Genomic DNA, 17,569 nt, shown 5'->3' with positions numbered 1-17,569 from the left:
ATTATGATTTTGCAACAACGTTTTCGTATTACTGTCAATTGTTGTGTGCCTATTGTGATTTTTTTTGTACTTGCGCTATTTTTGCAATGTGATAACACTTAGTTAACACAGTTGCCCCAGGATGTTCTCCCCAGCTGCGGTTTTGTTATTTTGATACTTATTAGTTTTATTATTAGTACTGTGCATTGTGTTGTCATTGAAACTGGTGCAACACAATGGAATTTAATCTGAAAAACTGCATCATTCAAAAGCTGGTGGCACATATTAATGAACGTTTTAATCTCACTAAAAAAAGCTTGCAATTTTATTAGTAATTAGGTCATTATGGATGATTAAATAATAATGATTTCCTTTAACTGTACAGTACAGACGTTTCTCTAAAATTTAAAGAGATAGGTCGCTTGGCCTACTGCATGGTTGGACCAAACTTCATCCATCTTTTTGTTTCTTTTGACCAGTCATCAAAAGCTGAATCCCTGGTTTGCCATCATAGTGGGGCCTCTCTATCCTTCCTTTACAGTGGCTCATAAATTAAGAGTGTACAGTATCAGAGTATTGATATAAAACAAATGCTTTCAAATTGTGTCAGATTCAGCACCGCATACCACTGCAGATAAAAATGTCCAAACCACACAATCACTACCTTGAGGGATTTTGCTTCTATTGTTTGATTCTAATTGGGTCCACAGAGTATCTATAGCAGCAAGCACATTTGAACCAGCAGACAAAGATGAAAACATGTTTCACAAGGCAGAATTGACAAATAAAGTTGACTTGACTTGACTTGACTACAGGCAACAAACTGAAGGGCGACAAAAGAAAAGAAACAAAATTTAAAAATATATGTGTGTGTGTGTGTGTGTGTGTGTGTGTGTGTGTGTGTGTGTGTGTGTGTGTGTGTGTGTGTGTGTGTGTGTGCGTGTGTGTGTTGTAACACTACATTACACAAACCTTTTTGTTAATATCATCCTCTCAACATTCCTTCTAATGAAGTTTACTTTTTGAAAAAGCAGAGTGTGGTTGGTTTTTTTGGCTGCTTAAACAGGATTGCTGTATGCAGAGTGAGACTGTCAGCACAGAGGTGTAACTTTGTCTTGAGGCCCTTTTGATACAGTTTATTGTAAAATAATAACAGAAGTACTGAGGGGCATGAATATTTTACATGAACATAACTATTAAAGGAAAACTATAAATCCTTCAATGCAAGACGTGCAAAAAATGCAAGTATATTTACCAGCTCTATGAATCTGAAGTACTGAAAGTAAAAGTTCTTACTGTGGGGAGCTGGCTCCTAGGAGTCAAACTGTTATTACTCATATATTATATGATGCTGTTTTTATACTCGTATAAAAACAGCATTTTGTTTTTGTAACTTCTGTAATTTTGTTTTAGACCTTAGACTTACACCATCACAATAATGCTTTGCCCGGCTATCTATGCTTTCATTTTCTGATGTCTATCTGGGTCTGGGTTGCGGAGGCAGCAGTCTAAGCAGAGATGCCCAGATCCCTGTCTCCCCAGACACCTTCTCTAACTCTTCCAGAGGAGATATTAAGGCGTTTCCAAGCCAACCAACAACCAATTTAAATCTTCAAAATATCACAAATGTTAAAAAGCTATTCTAAAAAGGGGGAACAATTAAAATTGGTATATTTCCATTAAAAAAAATCATAATAGCTTCATATGTGCTATGTCCATATAATCTAAAGTCTAGATTCTATAAGTTGTCCTTATATCTTACCTTATACCCTAATGACTAAAAACACAACACAACAACATGTTCCTCTAAATAATACATTAGCAGATGTATAAAGTCTCAAAAACTGCAAATACTTAGGTAAATAAATACTAAATTTTGCAAAGCAGCACAACTGATACCTTTCTTACCACTTATAGAAAACACGTATAGAAAACTTTAGGCCGGTGTACTGTCTCAGTACCATCCTCCTTACATAGGAAGAACATATGCATAAAAAACAGTGGTGCAACATTATAAGGTCCTTTCAGACAGTCCTACGGTGCAGGCAGTAACAGAGACAGCTGGTAGTTAGAGGTAAAGATGAAGTTAAAAACATCTGTAACATTGTGACTGATTAGTTCTACGCACCAGTTATTATCCTTGCTGTTCAGCTCGCTGTACTGCAGAGTTAAAAAAATGAGCAATAGCTTGAGAAGAGCAGTGGAGAAGAGCAGTACAGGATGCAAGTTAATGTGTCTTTTTGGACTTTTTATACATCGCACCAGTTAATATAACTTCATACTTCACTTACAGGGGGGAAATAATTAATTGATCCTCTGCTGAATTTGTGGACTTACTCACTTATAAAGAAATGAACAGTCTCTAATTTTATGATAGTTTCATTTCAATGGAAAGCGACAGAATTTCAACCAAAAGTCTAAAAAAACACATTACATAAATGTCCTAAATTAATTTGCATAAGATAAAGTGAATTAAGTATTTGATTCCCAACAACCCAACAAGAATCATGGCTTCCACAGATTGGCTGTGTGCCCACATGGCACACAAACAGATAACAGACAATCAATCAGTTACAGATAGTCATGATCATAACTCATTATGGATCCAGAGCCCACCTGTTCACAGTTTCTTCTATTTCAACCTCTTCACCAACATGGCTAAGATTAAAGAGTTATCGAGAGACATTAGTGACACGAATGTGTCCAGAGCAGTAAATCAGAGGAAAGCTGCTGGCCCCGACAGAATACCTGGTAGAGTCCTCAAAGCCTGTGCCGACCAGCTGGCTCATGTGTTCACCAGACTATTCAACCTCTCCCTGACACATGCCTCTGTCCCTCACTGCCTGAAATCGCCAACAATAGTCCCAGTCCCCAAGTCCACCACCATCAGTAGCCTCAGTGACTACAGACCCATCGCACTGACTCCAGTGGTTGCAAAGTGCTTTGAGAAGCTGGTCCTAAAACACATAAAGGACTGCCTCCCACCCAGCTTCGACCCCCACCAGTTTGCCTACAAGGCAAATAGGTCCACAGAGGATGCAATTTCCACTGCTCTCCACTCCGCTCTGCATCACCTGGAGAATCCTGGGACATCAGTAAGGATGCTCTTCGTTGATTTCAGCTCAATATTATCATCCCAGACATTCTTATAGACAAGCTGGTAAACTTGGACTTCCCCCCCTCCACATGTGCATGGATCAAAAACTTCCTCACAGACCGTTCACAATCAGTCAAGGTTGGCAACCAGCGATCATCCACCCTGTCACTCAGCACTGGCTCACCACAGGGATGTGTGCTGAGTCCACTATTATACACCATCTACACCAGTGACTGCACCCCTACGCACCCCTGCAACATCATCATCAAATTTGCAGACGACACCACTCTGATGGGGCTCATCACCAACGATGATGACACCGCCTACAGGGATAAGGTCCAGCGACTGTCAGAATGGTGTAACTACAATAACCTCACCCTAAACACCAAGAAAACCAAGGAAGTGGTCATGGACATGCAAAACAAGAACTGATCCCCCTCCCCTCTCCATAAAAGGTGACTATGTGGAGAGGGTGTCCTCCTTTAAGTTCCTCCGCACCCACATATCCGAGGACCTATCCTGGTCCACAAACACATCAGCCCTAGTAAAGAAAGCCCAGCAGCGCCTCCAGAAGAAGCTTTGAAAAGGTCACTTTTAAGTGTGGTTATCTGGAAATGGATAAAATATGAAATGCCCTCGGGCTGGAGCTGCCTCATGGTGTGAGCATAACCATGAGAAAGGTGATATATCAGAACACCATTGCCACAGTCAACCATGGAGGTAGAAGCACAGCACATCAAAGGGCCAAAGGGCGCAGCCACATACCATAAAAACTTGGACAGGGGCCTTGTTCCTTCGGCCAGAACACTGAAAGTGTGTCATGGATGGGTCGTACAGCAAGACAGACCCAAAACATACTGCCAAAGCAACAAAAGAGCAGCTAAAGAAGATGCACATTATGGAGTAGCGTAGCCAATCTCCAGATATCAATCATATACAAATTCTGTGGAAGGAGCTGAAGTTTTGGATATCTGCGTAGGGATAGCTGGCGCTATGAGGAGAGAGACTAAATGAGAGGTGGAGTGTACAACCTTTATGTGGAGGAAATATGAGCATAAACACTATGCTTGAATTACTTCCGTATTTGAAAATACAGCAGTGAGCTAAAAACAAATTAAAATTAAAAAAAAGTAGAGCCACATCAGAATAGATATTTTGGTTAGGACAATGCTTAAAATAAGCATTTGTGACTGTAACAAGTCTTATATAAGTAGAGAGAACTGATAGTTCAAGTCTATTCAGGTCCAGTTTACTCAGTTTACTCTCCGAACTTTAAACACTGCCTACAGTAAGAGCACATCTCTGCTCAAGTTTTAAGTTTTGTATATACAGCTTTGTGCAAGTTTTGAGAAAGGTGACTCTCAAAGGCACTGGACTCACACGTTCCTCTTAACGTGAACTGGAGGCTCATGGGAGCTTGGCTCATGTATCTTTCATAGACTGCTGCAAAGTTTTTGTCACCTCCTTCAACTGGTCACATTATCACTTACTCACCCAGTGCTATTCTTCCTCATCTCCCATTCAAGCTTTGATTTTTCTTAAGCTTCTAAGATCAGAATATCTGACTAGCTAGCGATATAAGACAAGACACTACAAGAATGCCATAATCTTAAAGAACAGACAACAACAACAACAAAAAATCACCTTAGGAAGAGGATTTAGATTATTCCAGGCTATTTCTACTGATGTAAAGCCAGAGTAATACAGTTTCTCCTTCATCTTTATCTCATTCTAGAAGAAAATGTGGATAGTGAAGAAGAAAACAGTCCTAATCTATTTTTAACAGTAACTATTCCATTTGTATTCTTTTCTTTCACTTTCTAGTCCTTTAGATCCTTTACTGCTTCAGAATGCAATGAATACCCTTTAGGCATTTCCATCTTAATTTTAAATAAAGGTAAAGCTGTGTAAGTAAAACAAAATGCACTGTTGGACTAATATCATCCCAGACTGCTGGAAAGTCTGTGTATGTCAGCAAGTAGACAGTGCTTCTATTCTCTGATCTGTCATCAAGCCCAACTTTGCATGTAATTAAGTTTCATTTAAAACTTTAAACTTGACTCTAGAGAGAGAATATTTTTTAACCACTAGGGAGTAACCAAAGAAAGTTTATGATGACACTGTGGCAGTGGGGTGGGGGGTGGGGTTATAGGTGATAAATATATATGGTATAATGTTATCTTATGTCATAACATTCCACATTAATACACCTGTTCCCAAAACACTGTGAATAACAATGGGGCATATAATAGGCATTATAATAAAGTTCTTTTATTACTAAGACACAGTTAAAATCCTATATTTTTTAGTATTGGCCCTGAAATCTGTCACCTTATTTACAACATAATAAAACCAATCCACCTATTGTTGCTTTGAACCAGCTTAAAACCAGAAATTGGAGGAGCAATATGAAGTCAATATTCATTTGATTCATTTTCAGTGTGTACTCACATACATACTGTTTTGAAATGTAAATGCATTGCGCCTGACTTGTTAAAGTAACCAAATCTAATAACAACCAATGCCAGCAGTTGTAAAAATTCCCAGGGATTCGCTCTACCTTTGTGAGAAGGTTATACATACAAAGTAATAAACTCTGGTGCTTTGGAACACTGGTCCTGTCCGAGAACCTCTAATCTCCCTATGTGTTGCCTACTTTCACTGTTTTCAGTCATGTGACTTCTCACAGAAACAGGAGCTGTTTTATTAACCTCAATGCGACTCGCTACACTCGCTGTGTAAGGAGGCATTCAAGATGACCTCAAAAACAGGGGGGAAAAGATAGTTTAATGCTTTTAGGAGCTTATTAGTCACAATTTCTGTCCCTCTTGAATGCACTACAGGTTTTTAAAACTGAACCAAAAATAACATTTGCTTCATTGTCATTAGAGAAGTGAACAGTCCACACAAGTGTGGCCCAGTTCTGCCAAAAACTCCCCAAAGACTGCACAAACAAGATAACAAGAGAGATATCACAGTGCACTTGAAACTCATATGCCCTCAATATTCATTGCGACAAACAACACGGCATGCAGATAAATTTATTCCATATGATAAGTGACACTATATATAGCTCAAACACTCTATGTACTGTAGTGCTCCTGATACAAAATGCTCTGGATAAGGGATGATGAGATAAATCACAAAAGCTTTCACAAGTGAGGTAAGAAAAATATGTAAGATCACTGAATTACTTATCACTGCTTATTTCTTGTTTCTAACCGATAGTCACTGTTTGTTTTAACCATGTCTGCTCCATAACTTCACATGTTATTCGAACCATGAAAACAAAGATCAAATAACATTAACAAGGTTCGTACTTGAACCCAAATCAGAATATTTTGCTGAGAAAAAAAAAAGCTTACACATAATTAAATCAGAACATTTAATGATGTAATTGTTTAGGGTTGGGGAAATGTACTTTACTGGCCAACTCTATTTTCTTTTTATTTTGCTGAAAAGTGAGAAATATATGTAACTATTTATTAAAATGTGTGCAAAGATAAATTTAATTTAGCATACAAGATAAATGCAGAGAGTGTGTAATTCTAACAAGCTTATGAAGTCAACAGGCTTTCTTATTAAGCTTTCTAGTAATTTCTTTAAGCACATGGCCTTCAGATATTGTCCATTTCCTGCAGATTTTTTCGACCTCACACTTCTCTCACACCCTTTGTCCTGCTCTTTTTCAGTTTCCTCAAATTTTTTAAAAACATACTGCCCACCATGTCAAGATATGCCATTTTTTGGCTAATACCTCTTCAGGAATCACCTTGTTGATGCAAAAATATTATTTTATGTCTTTTTTTATAGATTCAACTAAAGAAATGGGAACAAAGTGCCTAAAGGTACTTTTTAAATCGGTTATTTGCTACATTGTCTATTATGTGTAGACAAAATACTGACTGCTTGAGAGAAGTATTGCTCGTGAGAACTGATTCTTGTAAGTAAAATATAAAGAAATGCGGGACAGCTCAAGACTTTTACACGGTACCTTGATGTGTGATGCTGTCAAAGGAGAAAGTAGATGCAGTACGAGAGTAAGTAAAAGTAGAAGTTAAGATAATTCTGTCAAAAGAATCAGAATCATTTGTTTGCTATCTGGCTTAATTAAAATAATTGAAGATTGAAACATTTTTATCCCTAAAAAATAAAAATCTTTTTGTATTTCTGAGGTTTTTCTATGCTGTCTGAAGTAGTTCTTGTTAAACATTTTACTGTTGCAGCTCCGTTAGTCAGTTTTACACGAGAACAGCAGCAGAGTATTTAATGTGATCCAAAACCTGTCATTTTTGCTCACATTATAATGTAGCATTCTGCAACAGAGGGGTGGACACACTCCTGATTGGAACAAGTCCTAATCTCGACTTTCCTACAAATAGCTTTTTGCAAATTCTATAGACAGGCAGTAAGAGCGACTACACATTACACTCCACTCACACTAAACATTTTATTCCTCATTCTTTCAGCATGGCTTTTTAAAAATAGACATGTTGAATCGTTATATAGGACTCTTGATATTTCTAAGGCTATGCAACACCATGCTTGAATAAAGTGCTTGAAATGAATCGTGACAAGAGCTTGTACATATTTGATATTGAGTCCTGTGATGGTGGAGTAAGATATTTAACTCAATTTCCTCTCCAGAGTTCGGTGTTCGTAAAGTACTTGAAGTGGAGAAATACTGTTTTATTAACAATTTATTCCTCTGATCTCTATTTAGTGTTATCACATACAGTATCTACATGTGCTTTCTGTTATGCACTGCACTGGATAATGTTTTACCTGTAGGTACTTTTAAAACATACTATAGGATTACCTGTTTATATATGTTTAACTTAGTGAAATTTAATTATTTTTTACACAAGGCCTTTTGTTAATTAGGATGCCTCCTTCTACCTCAGGTTTATAAGGTTTCGTGATCCTTTAATCTGTTAAGCTATTTCAGTTTGTAAAGCTAAATTCAATCATGGGGCCACCAGAGTAAATATGACTTGCTTTTTGATCACAGTAATAGATTAAGGCTCCTTGCTTGGGAGAAGATAAGAGACGTGAAACTGCAAATAGAATAAAAGGTCAAGACAACAAAGACGAGTCCAAACACGAACACAAATGCTGAAACTAAAATGGCAAACAATTTTCTGCTTTATTACAGAGCCTTTAAAAACAACAGCTGTTTGACATAAAATGGAGAGAAAAACAAGAATTGCTTTGATTACTAAGGTGGGAAGTAAGAGAACAAGAAATTAAAAACACATGATGTGAAAATTAAACCAACAGATGGATAAAAACACGACTGCACAGGGAAATTGCTTTGCCAGTCAAGTGAACAGCAACTTTGATTCATAATGTAAATGTCTTCCAACATCCAAAACCAGGATCGATCCAGGGCTTTTCTTTATTGCAAGTGGAACAACAACTTCTTGTGGTCCAGAGTCACAGTGCTCACCTCATGTTGCATTTACTGACAGACCCAACATGGGAAATTCCATATATCAAACAAAATGTTTGACTTCTTGAACTTTTTATGCAATAAATGATCACCATAATATGTATTCACATTACATCTAAGGTAGATTAGATGGAATGTTGCATGCACAATCTTCCTTAACGTGACCCTTCCTAATTTAAATGTAAAATCTTTAAGGGTCTTCGACTAAACTGATTTTTTCCCCTTTTCGTATCACTTTTTAATTGCCCTATAGCTTCAGTCACCTAGGTTTACAAGCCAATTACATTAAACTGGACTGACACTTCCATAGCAGAAGCATTAGTGGACTTTTGCCTGCACTGTGTTAGCCCTGTAACTCTCATTTTGATAAGCTGCCACAACTGTGGCACTAACCTCAGGGAGGCACAGAATGGCCATCGCATGTCACAGTAAATCAATGAAACATAGGGTCAGATCTGGCATGCATGGTAAATTACTGCGAGGTTGTAATCGAAAAAATAAACACCAAAGAAATTCTGTGTGAGATCTAAGGACAATGCACGAATTTAGGAACACCAAGGCAGTCAGCTCATATCAGCAATGAACAATGCAGTCTGCAAAGAGCAGTGCAAATTAGTGGGGGGTTGGAAACAAGCAGAACTGATGAGGGTGCCACTATTCTACTAACGTCACAGGTGCAACTTGCTGCTTAGTCGTAATATAACAAATAGCATGAGTAGGTCCAATGCACATGTTTCTTTCAGGAAACAGCAAGGCAACAGAGGACAAGAAATGGGAGCAGAAACATAATTATTCTTTGGTTTAAATGGAGGCATCACAAATTACAACAAGTATTTTTAAACTGTAAAATTCTATAAGGTATGAAAAATCCAGTCAAAGTCATCAACCTTGGCAAAGAAAAAAGGCTGATGCTTTTAATACTGATGTCTGTCGATGATTTTTATGGCCATATAGCAGCACAAGGTCTTCACTAATGATTACCATGTTACTCATGGATGTGCTGGTCTTATGCCGCTCGGGTAGCTCTGTGATTGTGGTGCTGCATTTGTTGCTGCTGCATGCTGAGTGGGAGTGATCAAAGTTTGTACTGCTACTGTCAGCTGGTGTCAACTCTGAAACATTCCTCCAAAACTGTAGCTGCTGGTACAACGAAAACAGCAAAGGCAGTAATGCCAAAAATTGGACGAATAGGTGCAATGATTGTACTGGGGCGACCGTGGCTCAGGGGTTGGGAAGCGTATCTGTAACCGGAAGGTCGCCGGTTCGATTCCTGGGCTCTCTGTCCTGGTCGTTGTGTCCTTGGGCAAGACACTTTACCTTACTGCCTACTGGTGATGGCCAGAGGGGCTGATGGCGCAATATGGCAGCCTCGCTTCTGTCAGTCTGCCCCAGGGCAGCAGTGGCTACAACTGTAGCTGCCTCCACCAGTGTGTGAATGTGAGAATGAATGAATAGTGGCATTGAAAAGCACTTTGGTTGCCTTGAAAAGCGCTATATAAATCCAATCCATTACTGTAAACTGAACACTGAGGATGGAAACAGCTAGCTCAGCAGCTTCATGTCATACCCATTGTAACTTGTTACTGCAATTTATTTTTTTTGTTACTAATAATTGTTTTGTACCATAATATTAGATACTACCAGTTAATTGTAGAGTTTTTTTTTGCTCAATGTCAGTGTTTTCTTAGAGTTTTCTGACAAATCGACTGGTCTAACTTTTTTTCTTGGATTTCAATGAAATGGAAAAGTAGTTGCCTGGAATATGCCTTGTTTAAATATCCTAAGAATTCGTAATGTTTGTGCTGGTAAGCATTTGAATTGTTTCCCTATTTGCAGACTATGCAAGAGGTTGCTATTAATACTAATACAGGAATACTGGCTACATAGTGACCAAACATGAATGTATTACTGAAAGCAAAAAAGCATTTCCAAAAACATTAAATTATAACTAATGATATAATATAATAATAATATTTCATTGTTTTTAGCTAAAATGGCATCAAAAAGCCTGGATATATATTGTACACTCAGTTAGTGATTGGGTTTTTATTTAATGGGATTGTATGTATGCAGTTTGTTGAACCTTGAGACTTAATTGTTTGTCACAAATCATAAACCAGTCCATTCACAGCTGACAATTACACTAACAAATCTTTATTTTCCACATAGGTATTGAGTCTTATCCTTGACATAAGGGGTACTCACTGTATAACTCATTGTATGTGTGTGTCTTTGTGAAATAGCACACATCCTGGGAAAAAAGGCTGTTGCGCTGTGGCTATTGAAAGAAGTTTGAAATTGAACTAATTTTGTAACAACAGTGAAACAGCAAAAGACTTATGATGCTAAAATGAAAAAGAAAACATAAAAAGCAAAGATAACTTTCTCTCTTTGAAATACTTGTGTGCTCCACTGTGTGGATGCTGCGTTCCCAGCCTTTAGAAAGGTGGGAAACTCTTTTTTGAAGCTATTATGTTTCCTACTAAAGTAATATCAATGGCATCAAAGATTTCAAAAAACACAAAGCAAACGTATCATTTTCACAGATATGTTTTTATTTGTCAAACTGAAAGAACTTTTTGTTTTGAAGCAATGTCTTTTTTTTTCCACTGTACAGAGTTTTAGATTCTCCTCTGCAGGCTTGAACCTAACTATTATTATGATGGGTACATTTTCTAGATAGTGGGTGACAGTGAGATTGAGGAAGTAAGAAATAATATGTGAACAGTTGACACTGAAATACAAAGACATGATGAGTTTCTATTTTTTTCCCCATTTGGACCCGTGAGATGCTTCAGTTTTACAATGCACAAGACAACTGATGGTGAATACAAAGTAAAGGCTATTAGATCTTTATGATATGCAAGAACACAATGTGCCTGTGGACATCCTTGTTGTACTGTACGCTTCAAATCATCATGCAAAATTCCACAAAGCTTTGCAGCACACCTGCTTTGTCATAAATGCTCACGACAAATTAACTACAAAGACAAACTGGAGCAGATCTTGGAAATACTTGATACTTGTCGATAAAGAATCACAGAGAATATGTAAAATATACAAGAGATACTCGTATACTTATGTGTGTCCTGTGATCATGAACCTATGAAGTGTCAATGGAGTCACCAGTTCACTCCAAAGACAAAGAAAAAGAAACACATAGGTAATCTACAGCAGACTTTCGATGTTACTTACACAAATACGTAACACTTAAATAACATCTTAACACACATCCGGTCCATTATAGCATACTGTATCATATCACACTGCCATTTACCAAACCTACACTACTGCCTATGCTTGGTTGTTAGGTAACTTCATTGTTAGGTTTTGTTTTTTTAATTTCAGACTTTTTACCTTTTGTCTAGAAGCATTCATGATGTCTTTCTGTACTTTTCATCATTTCACATTGCAGAATTAAGTTAAAAAATAATGTTAGAGGATTTTTATTTTTATTCATTCATGCCATCAAAATATCTGTTAAAGGCTGATGCAGTTATTTCAGTACAGAATTCCTGTAAATTTCTCACTTTCTTTTTCAGAACTAGATTCTGAAAATATAAAATGAAGGGTTTGTTATGGGCCTGAAAGCTGACAAGGCTGAAGTGAAACATGGAGTATCAAAGCGGAAGTGGCTCCTTTTGGATTTTATTGTTGCACTAGAGAGCTTTGGAAAAACTAGCCAAGAGTGGAAAACCCTTGAGCAATCCAGGTCCGATACAGGCCCACAAGCTCTGACACTACTGCAATACCTCAGGGTTTGTTTGCTTCCATTTATTTAACTGGCTAAACATTGCTGTTCATTTACTGCAGATGTAGCCAACAAGAGAAACCATACAGTAAAAACTGCAAGTCTTTAAATATGTTTAGCAACCTGCAACCATTTGAAAATGCAGAGAGCAACAGTGGAAACACATATAAGCATTTTAATATTTTATTCCTATACTTTAATCCAGTATTTTAATAAAAGCTTATTATTCCATTTCCATAATTAATTTACAGCTCTGTTCTGTCACTCTGGTCATTGTAGGTCTGAGATGACGATAGTAATATGAGCAATTTTCCTGTCTTTTGAAAATGAGGAAATTAATTAAAGGTTTTCACTTATCAAGCCAAAGAAATTAAGGATATTAAGAAACTGCTTTCAGCGTTTGAGTTATGCATATATGGATGTTTTCAATAATTGCTTTCACTCATGTGGTATTTTCTTTAAATAATAACACAGAAATCTTCAACTAGGAGGCCAAAAATATGCGCTGTGGGTTAATATGGATAACATCTATCCTGAGCTTTTTTAATTGATTTGACTTAGATCTCCAAGACAACACGAGGACATTAAAAACATGTTGTGAATCTAACAGCTGAGACTGAAAAACCAAACAAAATAAAATAAATGCAAAATGGCAAACAAACAATAATAGCAAATAATCTTACATCTAGCAATAATCGAATGTTAAAAAAAATGTGAGCTAACATTTCAACTACATACAACCTTATAAGCCTCAGTGTCAGTGCTGCAGAACCACTTTAAACTGCAGCGCTTGCTTTTTGTCTCACATATCAGTCATCTTTATTAAGCTTTTGCAGTGTGTTGTAATGTTTCAGAACTATTTAAAAATGCACATAAAAATAGGTCTCTAAATCAAATTCATTTGCTTTCAGGGCTGGAGGTTTTAAATGATTTCTCATAATATATATTTATAGTTCACGCACCATGCAATTTCTTAGTCTTTTACATATAATACAAGAGCTTTAGCAGTGTTTTGATTGATGATGTAATGCCAGTGTCCATTAGGGAAAAGGCATGGCTTGAGGAGGTGCTGTATTCAAAGTAAAAACACATTTGATGATGAGATAACATGTCATCTACATGATCATTTAGACAGTTTAGTCATGGCATGAAGCTGGTTAATCATGTCCAATGAAGCACAACAGACAGATTTCACACATTTGTTAAAAAGTGACACTGTACAATAGCTTCTATGGCAACAAGTTAAAACCACAGGGAGACTCCCTTTCTGACACCACCCCCAAACCCACCCCTCCCATATATATATTATAGAAGTTCATTCCAAACAGGATGGCAAATCTTGAGAGGAATAAAAAGACAAAGATCACGCTTTAAATAGGAAAAACAAAAGGACAAACAGGGGCAGGGGCAGGTTTTAAATCATTGTACAAAAGAACAAACAGCAACCCATCACAACCAACGCATACTCTTGAAAAATCCATTGGAAATCAATTTCTTTTTACAGGTTGCACAGTTTATTTCTGAAGTACTTTGTGAGACACTCCAGTATGCCAAGGGACAAGGGGCGATGGGCAGAAAGATGAAGGAAAGGGTTTACTCTTCCTCTGTGCATCCGAGTATTTCTACACGCAAAGTGATCCTGCCGTACCACGACCAGGGAAGGATCCGAATGAACCGAGCGTAGATAGGCGGGTCTATCACGTTCTTTCTGTGTGTGTCGTTGTCAAAGTTCCCTTGGAATACCTGGAAAAATGACAACATGAATGGCTGTTAATGGTTAGTTGACTCGATTGTTTCTGCAAAAACAAATCCCCATGGAAAGAATTGAAATGCAATATTCATGTCCAATATTCTAGCCACATGCTTCAACGTGCGTCATGTGTGAAGACAAAGAGAGAAATCACGCACACATACAACCAAAAGTATTTTCGGTAGGGGGTTGCAAAACGTTCTTGGTGCATTTCTCATTTGATTTCTACAGACTGTTACCTTGAAGACCTCATGCTTGAACTGGTAATGAATGAAGTGCAGCCAATAAGAATTTCAATCTAAACATGACCAGAAAGAGAACATTCCCACAACTCAGTCCTATTCGTGGTTTCTTTTATGCACTATGCGAACATATCAACAGTTTCCCCCCTGGGGAAGATTGCGCATTGTTAGAGTGGCACAGCTGGAAGTGCCACCTTCATAATTAGTCAAAAACATCAGCTGCTGTTTCTCCTCCTTACTGAATGTTGTTAAGTAGCCTGCACCTCAGGCTTGTTGGTGCTGTTTTCCTTCAGTTTTGCCACACAGTCTTGAATTCTTCACTTTGGCTTTGGCATAATGTTATTTAAAAAAAAGCCCTGCAGTTTTCTTCAATATTGGCTCCATAAAAGTCATTACATGTTGTGCTAGAGAATAACATGCATTCTGATAGATATTAATGAACACGCCTACTCCTCATATAGTCACCATCATTCATACGACAGTGTGCAAAAGTCTCGAACTACCCCTCGTTTCTTCTTGTAATTTTTTTTTAAAGTGGTCTTTAAAAAAATACACATTTCATTGAATCTAAAATTCCAAAGAGAACATAGTTTCTGCAGCCAGTGGTGCTGGGGATTTTGTTAACATTGATAGAAACGCAAAGTTTTGGTTACAGTTGTTGATACATCAGTAGATCTGCATGTCTCTTTCTGTCTAATTCACATTTTTTTGTTGAGAGATGATTTTTTTTTGCAGACCATATCACCCTAGTTTTGGGAAAATATAATTTCATAGAGATTCAATGAAAATTAAGAACTTTAAGGTGAACCATAAATAAACAGGTCAGTGACTGACCAGCTATTACAAACAACTATAATTGTCACACTGGTATGCATGCTCTGTTGTTAATTATTACAAGCTTTGGTGTGTGTTTAATAGACTGTACAATGAAGTATATTAAGGAGAAATGCATCTACAGGGAGTGCTTCATTGACGAATATGATCATTTCAATTAAACAGATATGATTATGCCTGCGTAATTGGGATGAAATGGGATTCGGTGTTGTGTGGAATGAAAAAATCAGTGGGCTAAATCCAAGCAGGTGCTAGAAATGGGGCTTCACATCTTTTGAGTAAATACTCATCTAATCCCCTTTCAAATATTCATAGTGGCATTAAGAATTTTGGAGAAAAAAAACAGTTCAGACTGTGTGATTCAACCAAATATTCACAGACTGTACAGTGTTTTCTAAAACACCAGGCCAGAGAGGAGATTTGAAGATTTAAGTATTAAGCACCAGCTTCGGTTTTGTATAAATGTCCTCTGCACATCCAAATGTCCTCATCAAACATAAGCGCAGAATTGTTTTCTAGTCAATCGGGTAAAATAATCTTAAATGAAAAGGATGAAAAGCCGATTGTTTTAGGCAAGCCAGTATAACTTTGAATAGGACAAATTATGCATAGAAAAACACGAGGCAAAGTGCTTTCTTGTTCACCGGTATACATGAGAAAATAACTGTGCAATCAAAGTACACAATATAAATTACGCATTCAACACAGAGAACGAATGCGAATCATTGTCATATTAGACATGGGGGAACTGTCGCTTCGAAACCATTATGTATAAAGTCTAAGATTGTCAAGTCAACTGGGAACCGTAACGAGGATCCCAACAGATGCGACTCAAATGCATGAGTCACTCTCAGACAGCTTGAATAAGAAGGTCTTTACTTGCAACAAAGTTTGCTACACAGTCCAAATAAATCTGGCTGTATCCCACCCAAAAAAAGTGCTACACAACAGCAGTATCAATAACACAACAGTACAATCTAATGACTACAAGGAGAATGTGAGGAGAAACAGCTGGAATGTGAGACACAAAAACACTGAGTTTAGCTGCCACAGGGGAAAAGGAACACAGGAGAAGAGGGTTACTGGATATGGTTGATACTAGAGCTGGGCGATAGAACGATAACGATATGTATCGCGATATAACTTTTACTCGATAGAGAAATTAAGCTATCGCGATAGACCTCGCCGCTCTTGTCCTCTTAAAAAAAAAAAAAAAAAAAAAAGGTCAGCCAATCCAAATTAAGTAGCGCAGAGCCGAACCAATCACAGCCGCAGCGTCACGTCGCGTGACTTGTTACGTACAGCACAAGTGCCAAGCCGCACGTGTGTTTGTTTGGGAAGCAGCCAGCGGGTAATGGAGCCAGCGCGTAATGGAGGAAATGAGTGTGCCGACTAGAAAAATCAACCGAGCGTGACCGAAGAGAAAACAGATGATGGTTCCAATGCCGGAGAGATTGTCGAACGGAAGAGCCATAGAAGTTCTGTAGTGTGAAGGTATTTCAGCTATTTCAAGTCTGACAAAAAACAGAGTAGCGTGCACTGTAAATTGTGCCGAAAGCAAGTCTGGAAATACAATAAAGTGGTGCATGCGTCACACTGTGCGCCACGTTATTGTTTCGGTGAAATGAATTTCTACAATACTGTTACTGTTAATTCTACTCTCTGCAGTGTTTAAATGCTTACATATACACACAGTTACTGTCCCTCCACACATACGACTCGGTTCTGCTTCTATGCCGCAGCTTTGTTTACTTTTTCCCACCGAGGCGTCTAGACTTCTGATTGGCCAACATTTCTGCACGGTTAGGAATCTAGCGCCACCTGCTGCTTTGGCATGTTCATAGCAGCGTTTTCCTTCATTTCTGCCTTTATGTGTGGACGGGATTATTTTTTAAAACGAAAACGGAAAATCTCAGTTTTCAAAAATACCCGTGTACGTGTGGACGTAGCCTCAGTCTCTGAATGGAAGCGCTAATTCGTCATTCGGCTTTTGTCAGACTAAAGTAACTGTTAAAACTGTTTGAAAAGCTCAGCTATACAACAAGGAGAGATTGAGAATTTCCTTTTAGTTCTCAGTTTATTTGATATTGACAAAAGTTAGTCAGTTTTGTCTGTTCTTCTGTAAAACAAACTAAGATTTATTTTTAGAATTAATATTTTGTTTCTAAGTGGAATTGACAATTTAGTCTGTTTTGTTTGTTCTATTTTGAAACTTAAATGCTTTAGTGGCTGCCTTTTGTGTAGTTTGCAATATTTGCCTTTATTTATCTGAAAAAGTCTCATGTTCCTTAAGTACATCTACCCTGTTGAACTTATTATGAGAAATAAATATTTAAATCAAACCAAGCTGCTGATTATTTCACATTTTACTTGTGAGCAACGGCACATTTAAATCTTACAAATATAGTTATTTGGCTTATATCGTGATAGATATCGTTATCGACTGAAATGAAAAAAACATATC

The 17,569-nt window shown here is 37.6% G+C and overlaps 1 protein-coding gene across 3 annotated transcripts in view; it reads right to left on the bottom strand.

Moving 5' to 3' along the window:
• Positions 1–11,062: 11,062 nt before the first annotated feature.
• Positions 11,063–17,569, bottom strand: part of edil3a (EGF like and discoidin domains 3a) — a 132,071-nt gene continuing 125,564 nt past the window's right edge. For all 3 annotated transcript variants that reach the window (XM_085294147.1, XM_085294149.1, XM_085294146.1), the window contains one exon: positions 11,063–14,022. In XM_085294147.1, the coding sequence (XP_085150273.1) occupies positions 13,873–14,022 (150 nt within the window). In that variant the 3' untranslated portion in view covers positions 11,063–13,872. The remainder of the gene's footprint in view (positions 14,023–17,569) is intronic.

The sequence above is a fragment of the Mchenga conophoros genome, linkage group LG12 (assembly GCF_057382185.1).
Source record: "Mchenga conophoros isolate Kocher_MC1m ecotype Shallow Benthic linkage group LG12, M_conophoros_male_GT1.1, whole genome shotgun sequence".
Taxonomy (NCBI): Eukaryota; Metazoa; Chordata; class Actinopteri; order Cichliformes; family Cichlidae; genus Mchenga; species Mchenga conophoros.
The sequence above is the reverse complement of the archived record's forward strand: the minus strand, read 5'-3'. Positions and strand labels throughout refer to the sequence as shown.